Genomic DNA, 20,004 nt, shown 5'->3' on the forward strand with positions numbered 1-20,004 from the left:
ATATTTTTACTAACAATTAATTTTGGTCAAAAATCAGATACTACTGCATATAAAGTATATAAATACTAGCGAGCTCTTTGTAGTTAAGATGCAAATAGAGCTTTATCTAACAGAATGTATTTTCAAAAGATAAATGAAACTAAACATGATTGTTAGTCAAATTAGCATGTCTATTTTTGTAATAATACGTTATGATTTTTTTTCACTTAATTGTGTCTCCCCAAATACTGAAAACCAAGTGCTTGAGACCACCTTAATACATATTTTAAATACATAACCCTCCCCCTCCACTTTTCTTTCAAAGCTCAGAATAGGTGATTTAGAGGCATACAGTCAGAACAGCCAGACCTTGACATAGAAAGATAACATGTGACATTAAGAACAAGTCTGTTCCCATGAGGAGATAATTTAGTCCATGTGTATCTCTAGCAACCATTACATCATCTCGGTGACTAAGATATTTGACTTCACTCTCAACTTGAGTTCAATTCCAGAAAAAAGTTTTATGCTTTTACATCAAACTATTAGAAAGTCAACAATGTATTTAAGATAGATTGTACAACTGCTGAAATCAGCACTGAGGGGAGAAAAATAACTAAAAATCATCCGTTAACTTAAAGAAAAATACGAAAAAGAAAAAAATAGAAAACACCACATGTTTTTGCACAAGACATCCTTATACAACCTTGGTTCACCCCATTTCAGACATTAAAAGTTAAAAAACATCTCTATCCCAACTAAACGGTCTATACGCAGTATAAATTATGAGTGGATATTTAGATCTTTCATCCCTCATTTCAGTCAAAGTTCTTTTTTAGATTTGAGCAAAGCCTTTCAAGCATCAAATCTCTGAAGATCATATCTATTAAATATATAGCAAATAATATATTTTTTGAATTTTCTGGCAAGTAAAACAGCCTCCAAAGTACTCTTGATTTGTTTAATAAATTGGGGCCCTTTTGAAGCCTGAACACGGACTCATCACCTGCAATCATATACATTTTCACATCAATGTCAAAACCTCAGTATTTTTCTCTGGTATGTTGTATATGTTGCAGAGTTGCAGAGTTGCAGTTAACATTTTTTCGAAATTAATAGAATAAGAAGTCAGTATTATGTTTTCCATGCTATCGCTACTTTTTCATAACTGGGAAATAAAGAAATAACTGAAGCTCTTGTAGACAATTGTAAATATTAAGATGTAGGCCTAATCAATGCTGAAGCTTCATTGCCTAATGAAATATTTTGTAGGCAAAATATGCAGCTGGTAATGGTGCTGTATTCAAGATTGGGAGCATTACCTCTTAACAGCTTTTAACATGGAAAAGGCTGAGCCGGCAGCTTGCAGCTAACGGTGCTAACATGGCAAACACTTGCTAAAGTCCTGACTTGATACTTGGGGATCAAGTCATCATTTGATCCAGTGTCATTATTATACAACAATGTGGCTAAATGGTCATAATGTCCCATTTTATCAGAATGTTTGAACGTCATAATACTATTCTAAGTCAACTGTCTGCAGTCAAACAAGTGTTTGGTGGTAAATTATACTGCATGCGAACTGTACAAATAAATGTAAAAATAAATATCAACTATGTGAATTCATGGCACGTGAAATGGAGAAAGTGGTGTTTTTTTGGCCTTTGTTTCAACCTTGGAGTGTAATGCGGTCTTTGTTATGGGGTCTGAGCTGCAGTAGCAGAGGGATTCAGATGTTTATATTATGGGTTGAGCAGGAAACTGAAATAGTGTTTCTTATTAGACAGATGAGGAGTTCCTCCTCCTCCCCAACCTGTCTTTGTTTGCAGCGAGCAGCCTAATTACCGCTTTTTGCCTCTCCTGTGTTTACTCCGGTGTTCAGGTTTTGAAGAGACCTTCCTGTTTACCGGGTCTTTACTGATTTACTTTGTGCGTACGTGAGGAGCTGAGGGACTGATGCATTAGCTTTACATATCTGTTTTTCATGGTGCATTCAGCTCTAAATCAATACTTTTTTCTTTAACTGTCTAATGTTATTGAGCTTTTGTACCCTCAGGAGGAGGATACTTGCTAATCAAGTCAAATGAACAAGAGCTTTGAAACTAATTCAATGAACATTTGTTCGCTGATGGGCTCGTCTTTTGGCTTTTATAAGAGAAAGCACTTACATCACTCCTCGTTTCTGTCTCTTTCCATCCATATGCATTAATATTTGATTAATGGCATTCTGTCAGTGACCAGCGTATTGATTCTCCCAATGAATTGTAGTTCCATTGGGGAAATAAGTGGAACAGATAGTGAAACAGTGAGACAGCGATTAATGGCTCATGGCTTTTTTAGGGACTTTGTTACCATACATTATATTTAAGAGGGTACACTAAATCTAAAAAATATTAGTCTTATTAATGACTTATTCGGGTAGGCAGAAAAGTAATCCTGTCATAATCTTAAAGTAAAACTGCACAACATTTCAACTTTTGTGTGCTCATCATATTAATGTAATTTGGATGTTTTACATACTTACACTTCCAGCAGAGATCGAGCAACGTTACCTTTAATTGTGAGTTATTTTATGGAACCTGAATAATGTTAAGGCAAATATTCATCGGTGTTGTAGCTGTGGTTTGGTCCAGCAGGTCGTATGCATTGGGTTTATCAGGAATTTCTTAATGGAAACACCTATCTGAGGTAGATAATTCAAGAAGCTGGGAGTCAACTATAAATGTAGGAACCGTGAAACCTCCAATTTCTTTTAAATAAATCCTCTGTGTGTTTGTTACTGTATGAGCGACACCTTTTACTTGATTTGATGTTAATATGCTTAACGCAGCGCTAAAGGGACAGTTTTAACCCCAAATCAAAAATACATGTACACATTCCTCTCACCTGTAGTACTATTTGTCAAATCAAAATTGTTTTGTTGTGAGTTGCTGAATGTTGAATATATGAGCTGTAGAGATGTTTGCCTTCTCTTGAATATAATAAAGGTAGTTCAAATACATTTGAAAAAAACTCTACAGCAATTTGTGTTTCCAGCAATCATTAACCAGTTACTCAAGATAATTCACAGATCTTGTTTTGAGCATAGGCTGTATATAAGAATTGGACATAGTCATGTGACGTCACCCATTGGTTTGTGGACTGCTGTTATGAAGAGTTGTATTCTATATTTTGGCCAATCTTGTTTTTGCCATTGCCATCTTGGCTTTTTGCAACCAAACGTGAAACGAGAGGATGAAGCTTACTACAACTGAATGCTGAATTAGACATTTTTAACCCGAAAAGGTTACAATTAACATTAATGAACTGAAAACACACTGTGAAAGGGTTGAAGTTGAAAGAAGAAAACTTGTCAACTCCCAGACTAGACAACAGTGTGGTAGTGACCTGTCAATCACAAGGTAGCCACTCCCTAAAACATACCATGCTTTATTGTCTATTTTATTCTAAATGTGGCTGAACTGAACTGAAGAATAGGAAAAATATGTATTTCCGATTCTGCGGTGAACTGTCCCTTTTATCAATTTATAATCAAACTAATCATTATTTGAGTGAACTCAGCCCCACATACAGTTAAATATCATAAACATCCAGCACACTTGGTAAATATCATAAACATCCAGCATACTTGGTAACTTAGTTTGACGACTATGTTTTCTGTTGTCATACGTGAGGCTCAACGAGCTAAAAATTATACTTTAGCTCCCCCCGCTGTGTCAACAGGGTCTTACCAAGCAGTCTCTTAATATGCAGTACTGTATGTGCAGCGGACTAAACAATTGATTTAAGCCTATTGATGCTACTTTCAAGCCTTAATATTATTATTATTAAACAATGTACCTGTATGTGTCTCCATCCCACAGTGCAGTACTGTCACTGGAGAGTTTTAGGGGTTTATTTACCAGTAGACGGGTGATGGTTTTAACGCAGTATAATCTTTTCTTATAGCTTATATTCTGCTTTTTGAGAGTTTTTTGGGCTTGTTAACTTAATTGCAGATGCTTAGCCATGTTTTTAATGACTGCACCATAGCATAAAATGGGAATATTCTGTCTTTTTTTTGGGGGGGGTAATTTACCTCAGTTTCAGCCTGACATACTGGAAATTGGAATTTGAAACGAAGTTCTGCAGTTTTGAAAAACCCAATATTAGTGAGTAATGAAGTGTGATTTATCCTCAGCAGACTCGGTTGTGTAACTGTCTGGAGCAGAGACAGGAGCGGAACCTCTTAATCTAATCAATAACTTTTTTTATCCCCACTGTCCTTGACTTCGACAATTAATTGAAAGGATAAGCAATCGAGCCAAGAAATCATTTAGAAGTAAACAGTACAGTTCGTTACATCTTCACAACACAAATTCTTGTTTGAGTTACATAATAGATGCTAAAGAAACCCGAACAAAAAAGACCCTCATTCTATACTAAATGTACTGTTGTAAAGAAGCTGCCTTTTGCCAATAGCTACAGGCTCAATACTGGTGTTACAAGGACTTATATTACATCAGCTCATATTCTCTTTTTGTCTTTTCCTTGTTGCATACAAGTTCCTTGATATTACTTCACTTCATCAGGGTTTTCATGGGTCTGGGTCTACCACTCTGCTCAGCAGCAGTGGTCAAATACATATCCTGTAGGCCCTCTCACAGTGTGGCTGCTGGCCAGCGATGATGTATTTTTCCTCAAAAAGAACAGATGATGAAGACCAGGCTACACAGACGAACCACAAACACCAAATGTACCCAGATGTGCTCCCTCTCACTGTAAGCATGTTGCATTTCATATGACGTTAAATTGAAAGTAATCTGGGGCTGGATTGTGTTAGAAGCAGAAGAGAAATGTATTGCTTATAGATTCTGCGGTCCCAGAGTTCAGCTGATTGGGATGTAGCCTGAGAACCAGTTCCCAAATTAGTACCCTCACAATGAAAAAATGCCTCTTTGATAATAAAGAAATGTGTATAAAAAGGTTTCAATGACAATAAACCAATACACAAAATGAAATAAACCTGCTGCTCTTACTCAGGTGGAAAGTTGTTCTTTTTCCTATATATATATATACATACAGAGACTAGGATTCACAATGCTCAAAATGACCCTCAAACAGAAAAGATAAGACAGCAAAGACGTCTCAAATGGACCTAAATTGCAGCGTGTCTTGCTGAATCTGCTAAAATGAGGTCTGCATTACATTGAGAGAGGATCAGAACGGCCTGGCTGTGTGGTTCCCCACCTCTCTTAAGCCCTAAAGAAGGTGTGTTGTCACATCCTGATTGGCCGAGAGGAGACATGCACCAAGCTGCTCTCAATTCTTAATTAGGAGCCCGTCCTCACGTCGAGCACAACAGGTGATCTGAATCACCCTCCAATCGACTCTGGGGAATTGTTACATTCAGCTCGAATGAATTGGGAAAAGGGAAATGACACCAAGTACCAAAGAACGAGGAACAGCTAAAGTGCTCTTTGTTGTTTTTTGGTATTTTGTTTTTGTTGTTTTGTTTATTCTCTACCCCTATTGGCTTGAAAGTTTCCTTTTTAAAGTAACACTTGTAGGAGCACCAGCTATCAGCTTAAACTCAATGAAAATTTCAATCAGTATCAAAAAGCCTTTTTCGCAGCTGATATTTTGAAAACAGTATTTTTGTAAAAGGCCTATGGTGATAGTTTTTATGGTAAATAAACGTCCTTTGAAACTTCTGAAACCACTGCTTCAGTATAATATACGCTATCGTTCAATTGACTTTTACTGCTTGCCAGGCAACGCGGACGCCGCAGAAGTTTGATTGGACATCAGAGCCGATAGGTGGGTTTTCTGGAGGAGTAGTACGCAGATCTCCACCAGGTGTGTCTGCAACAATCACTGCAGTAAGGTTTGATTGAATGAACAAAAAGCAGAAAAGTGTATTTCTCTTGTACATCTCACAAAACAGATATGCTCTCATTTTTATCCCTGCAGCAGTTGCCACCAGTTCTTTGTACGCCAGCTTCTTAGCGCCATCCCAGAGGCATAACCACAAATTGTAGCATCTATTTGGGCTTCAAGTCATTTTTTTGACAAAATGCACATGTAAAGCTGAGATTCATATATAAAAATGCACAGAATAACTCTGTCTCTGGCCGCAAAGCAGCATTTGAGCGGCAGCAATGGAGTCAGCTGCGTGTGTAGTTCTGTTAGCTGTTAGCTGATAGCCAAACACAACGTCCAAAACAGTAAAAGTGAGCAAACAGTTTTCCCAATGGTTTGTGGGTTTTTTCCCCACTGTGTCTCTGGAGGCGAGAGCACAACTGGGTAAATCTGTGTTATTTCTGAATAGATTGCCATAAACAGGTTTTTTTTCTGTTTTCTAAAGGTGGTGCTTTTCATCTTAAGATTTCACATACAGAGGCCATCTATGAGTCAGTTTGAGCTGAGGTCTTTATTGACAAGACATCGAATTATGAGAAACTAGCAGGATGAAAGTGGCAAGTCTCAGTGTGTTTTTTTTGTAGTCACTGCTGCTGGGCTCTTTAAACAAAGGCTGTTCAACTGTGAAACCTTTCTACACAGAAAACATCTTGCTGTAAAGTTCAGAGAGTAAAGTGTATTCTTATCGATATATTATTGCACACAGACAACATCAGATAAACAAGCGCAGATACACACAGATGTAGGACACAGAAGTGTCTGTTTCTATGTGTGTCTGATGTGTTTGTCGTGACTCTATGCAGAAGGGAAAGTTGTGATGAGGTCGTGTCCCTCCGGTGGTCTCATTCTAGACCGAGCGTGAGTCTCACAGTACAGCTGCCCCTCCACAAAGAAATAGCCCTTCTGTTTGAGGTTGACGTCACAGTCGGAGCACACAAAGCAACCGGGGTGACGATATTTGTCTCGTGCTTTGACCACCGTCCCGCTGTGGCATAAAAGACAAAGAGGGAGATGTCAAAAGAAAAGAATAGGGTATGTGTATAGTAGTAATAATAAAGCCAGTATAGTATGATATAATGTAAATACATCCTCCCTAAACTGGTCACACTGTGACTGCACCAACGTTTTCAACAGACAAAAACCCACCTCACAATAATATGAACAATCTCATAATAAATAATAATAGAAATTCAACACACAGTGTTGTTAAGGAATTAAAGAAGAACCTGATTTGTTAAACTTGTTGAGATTGAAATAGCTATGAATATACAAAGTAATTACGGTTACTCGTTACTTTAACTCCCCTATAGCATTTATAATAACCTAATGAACCGTATAAGGTGTGTAAGGACACTTTTACAGTACTAATTCATGTTTTTAGTCAACCATAATTCTTCCTCCTATGAAGCATTAATAACTGGTGTTTAAACATGAATACCTGATTACACAGTAAAGCATAAATATATCATATATAATAGTATATGATATATAATTACAATGTGTTAAAAAGCATTATTATGTACAAATAATTCACAGGCTGATTATAAATATATGTGAACACATATCATTATACATGATTTAAATTATTTTACTGTATGTTACATTCATATTTCATTGGTAACCCACTTGGAAACAGACTTGACAGTGAAATGACAAGCTCTTTTTCAGGACTTTAAAAGGCATATTTCACACCAAAGGAAAAGTGGTTTATTATTATTATTTATTTCCTTTTGGTTAAGGTTAGTGTGGTCAATGAACAAAATGATTCTTATATTTGTTTGAACAATGTATAAAGGCATATGCTACTACATGTGTGCAAAACAGTTCAATGCTGTGCAACCGCCCTGCAATACAAAGTATTTTATGAAGCTTATACACTAATGTTTAGCCTTTGTATGTTCAGACAAAAGGGCTGTTGATTAATTCCCATACAACTTATGGTTTGTGTTTCTCCTATATTTTTTCTCTCCCCTTTGTTTGTATTGACTTATGGAGGCTCTGAATGTGAATGACAGACGATTCTTTTTTTCTGTTATCTACTCACACAATCCCATTCCCACACTTGTCGCAGACAGGCAGTTTCTGCAGGTTTCCTGTGGGCGGAGTCGGTCTGGTTGTCGGGGCTTTAACCGTCCTGGTCACAATGGGACGAGTGCCTGCCCGTACGGGAGAGAGAGCACGCATCAAAACAACCCTGTGCTTAAACAGGATCACTTAAAAACAAACAAAAGGAAATTGAGGCAGGGACACTTATAGCCTCTTGAATTCCTAATGAATGCTTCCTTATCGTGTCGAAGCATATTTCATAACTTCAACGCCACCAGGAGGCATTTTAACAGAGGAAACACATGGAGGAGTGCTTTTGTAGTGATGCATTGTGTAGCTTTAACACTACACTACTTGAATGTGGGTAACATGTGAGAGCGTGTAGCATACTATGTATGTTATGAGTCATACAGGGTCAAAATATTGCATGCATGATTCAAACAATAGTGTGATCTTCATCTTTGTTCCCTGTAGCCTAAAAAAAAGAATGTATATAATTGTTTATGCAATAGTTAGAAGGTCATCAAATGAACAATGTGGTTCAGTAAATTCAACTGTAGCGTAGGATGACAGCAGGTTGTTTGAATGGTTGTTGGATCAATCCCTTGCTCCTCTTGTCCACATGTGGAAGTGTCTTTGTGCAACACACCAAACCCCGAAAAATTGTCGTGATGTGCTTACCTGAGGTTAAAAATATAAATCGCTCTGGAGAAAAGTAAGCCGTAAGAAATCATAATCATTTGCTGATGCACCTTTAACAACAATTATGTAGTTTAATTGAACTTAATCCTTCAACAGGGCAACAATGATATTCCTAAAACCCCAAAAAAGAACTGTCCCAGGGCGAAAATACTGTTAAATACCTGGAAAACTAACATTTAAACATCATCTAAGTGTTTCTACAGTGAGGCACTGTGTCTCAGTAAAAATACTAATATTTGTCTGGACCTGTAATCATTTCAACCTGCAAGATGTTATTTTATGTTGTGGAGGTAATAGTCTGAAAGAATTTAAGAGCTCACCGTCACTGTCGATAAAGTCCTGCAGGGCTTTAAATGAGCCGGACTGCCGAGGCTCCTGGGGCTCCTCCTGGTCTCTTTGTAACATCTGGTACACGTCAGAATCCTCGATGCTGACCAAAGTCCTGGGGCTGAGCAGCAAGTACACACACACACACACACACACACACACACACACACACACACACGCACGCACACACACACAATTACAATTACAGTACCTGGTCAGGATGCACACAAATGCACACTGAACCATTCAATTGTGGAAGAAGTATTCAGATTCTGTGAAAATACTCCACTGCAATTAAAAGTCCTGCATTGACCTTATACAAGTAAAAGTATGTAAGTATTCACAGCCAACATAAAATGGTGCCAAAATTATGTTTTTGGATTAATATTACTGTTGCATTAATGCATATGTTGCATTTTACTGCTGTAGATGTTTGAACTCAGTCACAAATGCTGGTCTTTATATACTGTTGGCTAGTTTTTTCTACAGCAATGACATCATATTCTGTAAGATCATCATATGATTGTGGCGTCGCTGTTATTTTGTTGATGCATTTTCCAGCTGATCCAAGGCTTTTTTTTTAATATATTTTGTTAAGTTTATTCAGCTTAAGAAGTAGGAACATTTTCTCAACCCATAAATTAATCAGAAACATTCCAAATCAAAATCACCAAACTCTGGAGATACATAGTTTTGTGTATAAAAGTGAGAATTTTTTATATTATATATAGGTGGAGATTTGAAATAAGCCCAGAGGGTTTTCTGCCTCTTCCTGCACTGTGATATTATTTATCTTTATTATGTTTCTGTGCTTTTTGAATTGTGCATAATGCACTGCACTGCTTTGGTCTATAGGTTTCAACATGATACGACAGAGACATATTAACGTCTTCTTCCTAGACCACCTTGAGTCAGTTTCATTAAGAGGGATTCATGCTAGTGGCAGAAATGATGCATTGCAGTCTTAACTGCATCGATCCGCTGAGAAGAACCAGCTGGGAGATTACAGAGCTACAACACGGTGACTCAGCCTTAAAAGGAGAGAAAGGTTTAGATGATGAATGTTGGATGAGTTAGAAAATTCACGAGCTGGACCACAAAGAGGAAACTGAGAAAGGAAAGAGGGTGAATGAACGATTATTTAAGAAACAATTCTCTCTAGTTGGTTGGTTGTAGTGGTCATAAATACAATCCATGAAACCAGGGGGATGTAGAGTGAATCTGTGATAAATGTCTTATTCAGAATTTGTGGTCAATGCATGGACAGATTTGTTCCTGTGGTGATATGTTCTCAGTTTGACACAGCGTATATCAGGTATCCTAATGAAATCCTCATGAGGGAATGCTGAAGCTTAACATACTGAGGCTGTATTAAACTACTCAGCTGATACCTTCTAACAAAGTGTATTGCTGTGTATGATCAGTACATACCATAAACATAGCATTGATGGTTGAAAATGGACACTTATTGTAATTATTAGATCTTGACAATAAGGGTGAAGCTAGAGGAAAAGCTGTTTATGTTGAAACAATTAGACAAGTAAGTAGGTAATTCTGTGATAAAACATTCTCTTTTGCAAATAAAAAACTAACTTTCAGTTTATATTAATTCATCACAGATATGTTTCAAGGGTAACCGCATTAAATAAGTAGTTTGGCAGAAAAGTGATAAACTATTTAATTGTTATTTGCTTTAATTCCAATGATTTCTTGTTCACAGCTTCCAAAATGTGAGGATTCACTGCTGCTCTCTGTTTTATATCAATGTTACTTTCAGTCAGATAAAACAAGCAACGTGAAAGTCTTTGGAATATTGTGAGGGGCTTTTTTTTTTCTTTAACTATTTTATAAACAAAAAAAAAAAATGTGTATAGGCAATGTTAACAGTTAACTTGATAACAAATGTTTTTTAGGTTTGTTTTCTAGTTTTGAATTTAAAACTCGGGGGAAACACCATACCAGTGAAAGTTCCTTACTGGTCACGTATGATAAAAGCGTTACTCATTAGGACATTAGAGCCGGCTGATTCTCTCACATATATGTCAATATAACATATTGATTTGCCTTATTTAAGATATTGATGCAGGGCTTTGAAAGAGCCTGACTGCCACGTTAAAGCTGTAGACAGAGTGAGAACCATCACCTCTCAGGCTTGGGTAGAACCAGGCCTCGGATCTGGCCCTCCATGGCGTCCTGGATGTTGCCTGAGGAGTAGAGGCCTATCGGGGTGTTGTAGGCTGAACTGACCACCTGATGCGTGTCGTCGATGTTCGCGGCCGCAACAAACGGCTGAGCTTTCCGGTTGTGACCAGTGCCGATAGGTTTAAATTCCTGAAAGGAGGAGAAGGAAGTTAGGTCATTATTATATTTGAAGCAAAACTATAATCTTTAACAGATGTGAGGTTACTTCTCAAACACTCTTGCAAACCTGCTGTTCTGCTTCTAGGTTCATTTTATACGGGTGAGCTTTACCGTCCTCCACAGCACGCGGTGACCACAGTCTTGATTCATTCCTAGAAATTTATAAAAAAAAGATTCTGGTCAGAAGGTCACCACACCATTACTAATACACCAGCTGTTGGATTACTCTGTTTTTCAGTCTGTGAGTGTGAGTGAGTTGTCTATAATATCAACCTATAAAATAATAAAAATGAGGTTTAAACATCTGATCACATGTTGGCCTTTTCCTGTCATTCCAGTTTTCTATAACAGCTGCCGACATCGTCTTTAGATGATTAACAGGCATATAGAGTTATGGTTATTTTTCTCTGACTTTCAATACTTCAATACATTTTTGACTCATCAGGCCTCCAAAATGTATTTGTACATGAACACTCACACAAAGAAAACACTCTTGGTGACGACTTACATTCAACTATGGATCACAAGTAGACAATACTTTGTTTTAAAGGGTTCTAACTCACACAGGCTCCGCCCTCTACTGGACTCTCTGAATAATACTCTCCTCCAATCAGATGCAACCGTTCACTGACTGAAAGTTTGCATAAGTGTAGTCGGCCAATCATGTAGTGCCTACCCAAACCGCACAGCATATGAGGCAGCACACATCACTGCTCTACATCCTTTATCTCTTCAGCAAACAGTGATTTGCCCACTCGCTGCCTTTCTCAATGGAAGGAGTCGCCGCTCCAAGAACCTCGTCAGTGTCCCGACCTCATCGCTTGGAGAAATCCTCACAACGCCTGCTTTCAGTGCCTCAGCGCTGACTTTTTGCAGAAATCTCCTAAGGTTTAGGTAACACACCTACTAAGTTAAGTTAAGGAAAATATCATATTTTGGGTTAGAATAAACCCATTCTGGAAGAAATCACTGAAGGCTAACGGATTCGTGCTCCTGCTTGGAGGAGAGTATTACCCATAGAGTCCAGTAGAGGGCTCCACATGTGCTTATAGAAACTGGTTACTTCATTACAAGCACAACAGGTTGGAAACCACTGCTGCACAGTATCAGCATGTATTATGGAATTTGGACACAAATACTGACACTTGGACATGGACTTAAAGGGCACAGTAAAAGCAACAACAATGCAACACGTAATCCAATAAAACACAACATCAGTGGCCATAAAACTTAATTTAGAATTCAAACAACAGCTGTCGGATACAGAAATGGAACAATAAAAGCTTCACAAACACAGTGATTGTTGCAAGGCTAACGTTTTCGATTCCATCATACTGTGAAGGTGTTGCCTCTACTGGGTCGACCACCTGTCTGTGTGCATGCTTTTTGTTGCTGCATATAACCTTTCAACGGTAAGACTGAGCTGATGGATGGACTCCTTTATCTTGTTCTGGGCTTCACAGTGCATCATGTCTGTGGCTGGGACTCCCTCGATGGCCAGGATGAGGTCGCCGGCACACAAGTTGGCTACGGCGGCCTTACTGCCGGGGGTGACCTGGAAGTGGGTAGAAGAAAAGAATATATAACAGACTTAAAGACACTTTATTGGGATTCCTTTGCTAATTAATCACCGCCTCCCCCCTTTTATTACAATACAAAATATTATATGAAAGCCTTGAAAAAAAGATCCGTAAAGACATATTTTCTATATAATACATTTTTGAGTTTTAACCACATATAAAAATATTCCTTTCTCAACTTCAACTGAGCTCTCCAGTTGATGGGGGGGGGGGTCATGAGAAGTTCGTGACCCAAAAACAGGGTCATGAAATCAGTTTCTCATATTGGTTATTTTGGTCCTGTTAGTTAACCTTGTATTAGGCTATAATATATAATCATCCATGAGCCTATTTTATCTAAATGTTTATGTTTTCCTTTTTAAATACTACAAGCCTTCTAGCAATAAAGGTATCTGGTTTAATCCAAACATTTGCTGTAACTGTGCAGCATTTAATCTGTGTTTCAAAAACTCTGTCAGAAAATATTTGTCAGAAAATGGTAGAATTTCCATTTAAAATCCTGGATAGTTCATTCTGGGGATCTGGATGAACCCTATTGTTATGTTCTTCTTTCATTCTTTTTTTCAATTGATTAAGGCTTCGATAATACAGGTATGTGAATGAATGAGAGATGGGACTTTTTCTATAGTTAAGGAAATTAGAATGAATCCCAGAGCAATGTTGTCTCATTTTGCCAGACAAGATAAAAACCCTCTGCCTCTATAAATCCCACTCAAACAGTGCTGTATGTCGGTTGGGCAGCTTTGTGTAAAGCTCTGGTCTGTTCTCCATCACTGCCACTTCATCTCTTAATGCACAACTCAACTGGAAGGCCTCAGGTTCGTGTTCCCCTGCTGGGATCAGAGAGTCTCACCTGGCCTAAATACAGAACACAGACTCCACTAATAAGCCCAGCTATTCACTCAAACTCATAACAGAACAGATTCAGGCCATTCATGACCTAAATCTACCATTTTTTATTTATTTTTTTCCACCACTAACACTCTGCCAAGCCCGGGCTGCTCTCTGAGATAGAGATCGAGCTGGTTGGTATGCTTCAGTGTAAACCTCCCGTCCCTTGTCATGGAGATAAAGTAAACATGCACTGCTTCCCACTTAGTGACAGCGTCCAGATGGAATATGTATTCTGCCGTCCAGGAAGTGACCAAGACAAATAAGAACTCCCAGAGAGCCATCGGGGTCACAGAAAAATACCCCAGGAGAGAACTTCAAACCCCACCGAACATTCCCGCACTTACACTACACAGGCAGTGACCTATGCTCAGCCATATTGCATTACGGGACAGAGCTACACTGGGATGTTGCATTGAAACTTGCATTAGGTCATCTGCCTATAAATAACTGTGGATGAAAGTGCTGAGGGGATGTCTCATGCTGCCAAAGAGGGAGCAGTGATTTACAGCAGAGCGTTTGTTGGAGGGCTGCTGTCTTATTGTATGTTTTACTGCTCTGATGTCTGTTACCTGAATCTGTGCACAACTATGCTTTTTGTTGGATTCTTTTGCCGACTTTTTTAGCTCAGTTGTCCTGTCAAACATTTGTCTTTGTTTGAATTACTGCCATCTTTTCCTTTTTTGTTTCAGCCTGTTTTTCTTTTGCTTCTTTTGTCTTTGCTGGATCCCCTACCTGTTCTCCCCCTTTTTATTTCCTTTTCTTCCATCTTTCCTTCCTTCTTCAACTGATCTACTTGCATGAAAATCACCAAAACTGAAGAAGAAAAAAGTGAAATCTAAATTCTGTACTGTTACTTAAGATACTTGAGTACATTATATAAATGTAGGTCTATGTAGTTTTGGAAGTAAAACATACAATGTAAGATTGATAAATAAAGTAAGGGGATTCATAATAGAAAGAGAGGATCCAGAATCAGTAATAAGTTATACAATAAGAAAACAATCTGGCAGGCACAATGTTTGCTGTAAGCATACAGTATTCAAGCTAGTACTGTATTTAAAGCTGCATTCATACATTTTTCAGGGATCACAGTTAATAAGTGATTAAGAACTCCTCACCCGACTCTGCAGCCAGACAGTTTAGCGACAGTTTTAGCACCTAACATTGAGGAGAATTTAGCTGCTGAAGAGCCAGATATTTCCCTCAGGAGTTGGTGGAGACTAAAACAAAGCTAAAAGGAGATTGGGCTGACATTCCCTGAGTGCTCTGAGACACAAGTCCAAATTAGTGATAATGTTTTCTCTGTATTTGCTGGATGTGTTCGTATAGGCAACCATTTTCTAACTTTGTGTTCAGAGCTTGTAGTGATAAAATATAAAAAATAAATAAAAAAATAACGTTAAAGTTAAACAGTTAATACAACTTTAAAGTTGGGAAACTTGCAAGAGACAGATCAGAAAATGAACAGCCAAAATTAGAATTGATTTGGGCGCAACATTTCCAATGCAAAATAGATAGGGGAAGCAGAGGAGACTGCCATGTGCAATATGGTGCCCGTTGCAGGCTTTATACCCACAGTCCAAATTCAAATGAGTCACTAGCTTCCCATAATGCAGCTCAATTGCAAAGGCCTTACCTGCCTGGCAACTGTCTGAACCAATCAAGGCCCAAGTTTTTAACAGAGGCTTAAGGCCCTTTTCACACAAGGTTTCGTGTGATTAATTGGTGCTTCAAAGGAATTTTTTGAACTGTTGCTTTTGTCATAAGTACTTTTTACACAAATGCAAATACCACTTTTTTTTCGGAACAAGGTTGATTTTGAGTTTTTCCAGCACAAATAAAAGCATCAACCAAACTCTTTGTGCGGAACGTGCAGAGATTCAAAATAGCTTATACAGCTATACAAGAATTTACGCTGTTCTGGGTCAAAAAGATCCTCTGTACTTGGTCATCTGTCTGCATGAATCTATTCAAACTTTTAATTGAAAAGTGTTGCAACTGTCGCAAAACTGCCAGTATGAATAGTTTTGATGCAAAATATTTGCAAGTAGGTAATTCATTTATTTGTCATTCCACCGGGCGCGAAGACCGTTATTGTTATAAATTCATAGTCTCCACGCTCAACCTTAAATAACTCTGATGACATCACTAGGGTTATATTCTCCCACTTGCTCCTTCAGAGCCACAGAAGACAGTACACAACTGTTTCCACAGGCTCATGACATGAAGATCAAAATAAACTGATCTTGATGTGTAAATTCGGCGCCGTGCCCCTTTAAGGCCGCTGTCTGCCGAGGAAAAAGATGATTATCGCTTGTGTTTACTTTCCTCGACCAGCTGGGAACACCGGCCGCTCATAAAGAGGAGGATGTTCCTGACCAAAAATGGAAGTGAAGGGAGACATTTCTGTTTAAATGAAGCCTGAGAGTTCAGAGAATGTATTTTTGTAGATTTTAAATCGGGTATATCAAAGCTTTTCACTTCTTTGTCTTTATTGAATCTCTCCCTTACAAGTACATTTTAACACTTTGCCTCTTGTATTACTTCTCTCATGTCGTTTACCCTCCCAGATTCCTCTCCGTCCTCGTCCATCCCTCTCATCACAGTGTCCGCTAACACAACAGCTGTGGTGTTACTGGACGGAGCCAGTGGTTTGGAGACCTAACTATGACTTTAGTCACTAGTTCCTGAGGTCTCCCCCTAAATATAGACAGAGCCAGATTACCGGGTCTCCTCACATCTGATCCTGGGTGACATCGGGGATACAGAAATCAAAGTCTGACTGCTGATTAACACACCAATGTTCATATTCAGGGTGTTTACTTATGCAATTCTTTATGTATTTCCTTTTTCGTACTTCTTCTATTATTAATTTATCCTCTTCCTCTGTTTTTCTTTCTTCAATTAATTTGTGTGAACTGATGAGCCTTAAAAGGTGCTGATTTGTTGTCTTTGGATGGAACCATGCTAGCTGTTTCCCTTTGCTTACAGTCTTTGTGCTAAGCTAGGCTAACCATCTACATATTTTCCTTACAGACATCAAAGTGATATTCTTCTTCTTAACTAACTCTAGCCAAGAAAAAAAGGCAAATTAATATGTTGAACAGCTCCTTTAAATGGGATAAGTTTTTATCAGTAACCGTTTATTTCTTGTGATTGAGTTCCTTGTCGGTAATTTGTTTAAACAGGAAATACCATCTTAGTGTCAGGAAATCATCATTTTATCAACAGATTAAGCAAAATTCCATGTAAATCAACAGCAACAGCACATCTTTCTATTGTGAAAGATCATTTACAGTGTCTGTAACTTGGTAAGTATTCAATTCAATTCAGTTTATTTTGTATAGCCCCGAATCACAAATTACAAATTTGCCTCAGAGGGCTTTACAATCTGTGCACATGCGACATCCTCTGTCCTATGACAGAGTATGAGTTCCCTTTAATGAATTCCAGTCACGTTTAGTTATAAACCTGTAATCTGTCATCTCCCAGCTCTGCCTGTGCCGTCAGTCTACAATAATGACTGTGTGATGCTGCGTGTTGACCTCAAGCTGACGTTTACAAGCTTGTGAACAGCTGCACGGTCAAACGAGACATATCGTCACGATGCATATGCAGTTACACTGTGCTCATCTTCTCCAGTAACTGATCAAATTCATTTTAATATGTGTTGACTCGGCTGTCAGCAGGAATGCGTGGATGATTTACACAAATAAAGTTTTATAGGACTCTACTTTTCTTTTTCTTCCATGTTTGTTTTGTGTTAGAATTGATTTGCACACTGTGCTCCTTTATACTCCAGTCTGAAATCCACTCAATGAGACATTTGAGTGTGTGTGTGTGTGTGTGTGTGTGTGTGTGTGTGTGTGTGTGTGTGTGTGTGTGTGTGTGTGTGTGTGTGTGTGTGTGTGTGTGTGTGTGTGTGTGTGTGTGTGCACATGTCAGAGTACAATGTAAGCTGCTATTTGTATCTAAGCCTCTTGCATTTACTGTGGCACAGGTGCAAGCCACAGACTCTTTCTAGAACAATCCCTCCTGGAAACACAAAGTTTATTCTAACGGTCACACTGACTCCTCTGGACTGGACCACAGAAGGATTAAAGCTCATTCACACTTTAGACACTTGTCTGCTGACAGTAGAAACATTGTCAGATCCTTGATTATCAAAAGATCGACCAACAGTAAAGGCCGGTAAAAGCTGTGGAAAGGATTGGTATTTATCAGGTTATTAGGAGGATTATTAATAGAGACATCCCATCACTCACTCACCCTGGAGATGGTCAGCGGCTGGCTGAAGTCCTTTCCTCCCGTCAGGCGAAACCCCCAGGGGGCCGGACCGTCCAACACGACTTTGAGTGGCATGACCCTTTAATGTTCCCCCCCTCCCCGCTGTCTGAGAACAACAGCACGGACGGTGAACTGAACGCAGCGGGGAACAAAGTTAAAGAGCAAAGGCAGATCAAAGTGATGGAGATTTTGACCCATGTGGGTGGAGGCAGGGGGAGGAGAATGAACAGACCCCACCCCAGGAGTGAGGTAATTGGTCAGATTTTGGGAACTTGGCTGCCAGACTGTTCTACCAGCACTTGCTTGCCAGTTTTTCCTATTTCTGTTGAGCACTTTTTCATATTTCTTATTTTCTCTCTTACTTCTTTTCTCTCTCAAAATAGAAAGCTATATTTTGCGTGTTAAATTAGGTGCTACACATGCTTCAGTCGTCCTAAACAAATCCAGTTTTGGCTCACAGTCTGCGAGTACCTACATGGACACTTGTAGCAGAGTGAGGATGTAAACCAGCTCACAGTCTGGCGGGCCTTCTCTCTCTCCCTCTCTCCCTCTCTCCCTCTCTCTCCCTCCCTCTCTCTCTCCCTGGTTGACGGGTCTTGCTGCTCCGGTCCATATTTGGTCTGGAGGCAGCAGCTCCGCTCGGAGGCCCTGGAGGTCCCACAGGCACATTCCAGTCCACTATTGATCTGGATGGGACTCAGGACTCTCGCCCTTGAGCTTGTCACCAATCCAGTTTCAACACAGTTGTCAACATATTGTCTCTCTTAATCCGTGTCATAAAACAGGCTCTGTGTTGACTGTTAAAATTAGTTATTATTCATCTCTCGAAAGATTTCCTTTTGTCTAGAAAAACTTCATTTACTGTGCACTTTGTTTATGATCAAAGTGTTTTATTCCAGCCAGCTGAGGATATCTTTTCTAGTTGCTAAATTGTCAACAAACTGTGAGTAAGGCTGAATCAACACTGATAGGCTTTGGCTGTGAGCTTTTCCAGCATGTAGCTGAATCAAAGTGCCAGTTTGAACAGTTGTGCAAATTAAGAATCACACCACAAAATCCATCAACTGCGTAGAGTGTCATTCTATGCATGCATTCTCAAGTGGACCAGATTTCATGGTTTGTTTCTTCAGTTACCACGACGATGTCTCAAAACAATCCTCAAAACTTTCTCTCCATCTCTCTTTGCAGACATAGAAGAGTCTAACTGCATAACTGTAAGATTCCCTGTTCATACAATTTTCTCTCTGTGAAAATTCACACCTGCAAAAAAAAGCAAGTGAGCATATAGAGAATACAATGTTAGATTTCTGTCATTATCACCAATTCCAATGAAAAAAAAACTAAAACTAAAGATACATTTATTGATCCTATTAGGTATGTAAAGTATTGTCCTTGCTTCCAAAGCCTGATATAGCTTGTTTGTCTCTGCTATGGAGAACCATTGTGTCCAAAAACATATCAGTGAGCCACCTCGTGTTTCATCCACAGCTGAAAATAGTCCTCAACAAAAACACAATTTACTGTTGTTTGAGTAATATTGTTAAAACTGCAGTGCAAAGCTGTTTAGAAAATGAATAACCCTATATTACTAACCAGATCTATTTCAGAATGGGCATGGAGCTACAAGACAAAGTAGAGTCCTAAAATAGTTAGAGGGTGCAATGAACTGTAGTTTTTTGGTCCTTTAGACCACTGTAGGTCAGCATAACAAGGTTTTTAAAAAAAGTTATTTTAAAAAGACAACCTGCCACCCTGTGGAGTTTTCAATCAAACAGTTTTCTTCTCTTATTGCACATCACCGCCACCAACAGTCCATTTGTGGAACTTTGTGAAATAAAGAGAACATGAACGTGTATAACATCACCTCCGTGCTTAAATTTAAATTGTAGGAAAGGGGTCAAAATCTCTGAATCGTACCTTTAAACGT

The 20,004-nt window shown here is 38.8% G+C and overlaps 1 protein-coding gene across 1 annotated transcript; it reads right to left on the reverse strand.

Annotated features, from left to right (window-relative positions):
* Positions 1–6,376: 6,376 nt before the first annotated feature.
* LOC129096263 (PDZ and LIM domain protein 3-like) lies at positions 6,377–18,248 on the reverse strand. Its single transcript, XM_054605003.1, has 7 exons — positions 18,060–18,248; positions 12,720–12,871; positions 11,384–11,468; positions 11,099–11,286; positions 8,949–9,076; positions 7,925–8,036; positions 6,377–6,865 (listed from the first exon to the last, which is right to left on the reverse strand). Exons 1-7 carry the CDS (start codon positions 18,150–18,152, stop codon positions 6,676–6,678), a joined length of 948 nt encoding a protein of 315 aa, XP_054460978.1. The 5' UTR covers positions 18,153–18,248; the 3' UTR covers positions 6,377–6,675.
* Between the last annotated feature and the right edge of the window lie 1,756 nt (positions 18,249–20,004).

The sequence above is a fragment of the Anoplopoma fimbria genome, chromosome 9 (assembly GCF_027596085.1).
Source record: "Anoplopoma fimbria isolate UVic2021 breed Golden Eagle Sablefish chromosome 9, Afim_UVic_2022, whole genome shotgun sequence".
Lineage (NCBI taxonomy): Eukaryota > Metazoa > Chordata > Actinopteri > Perciformes > Anoplopomatidae > Anoplopoma > Anoplopoma fimbria.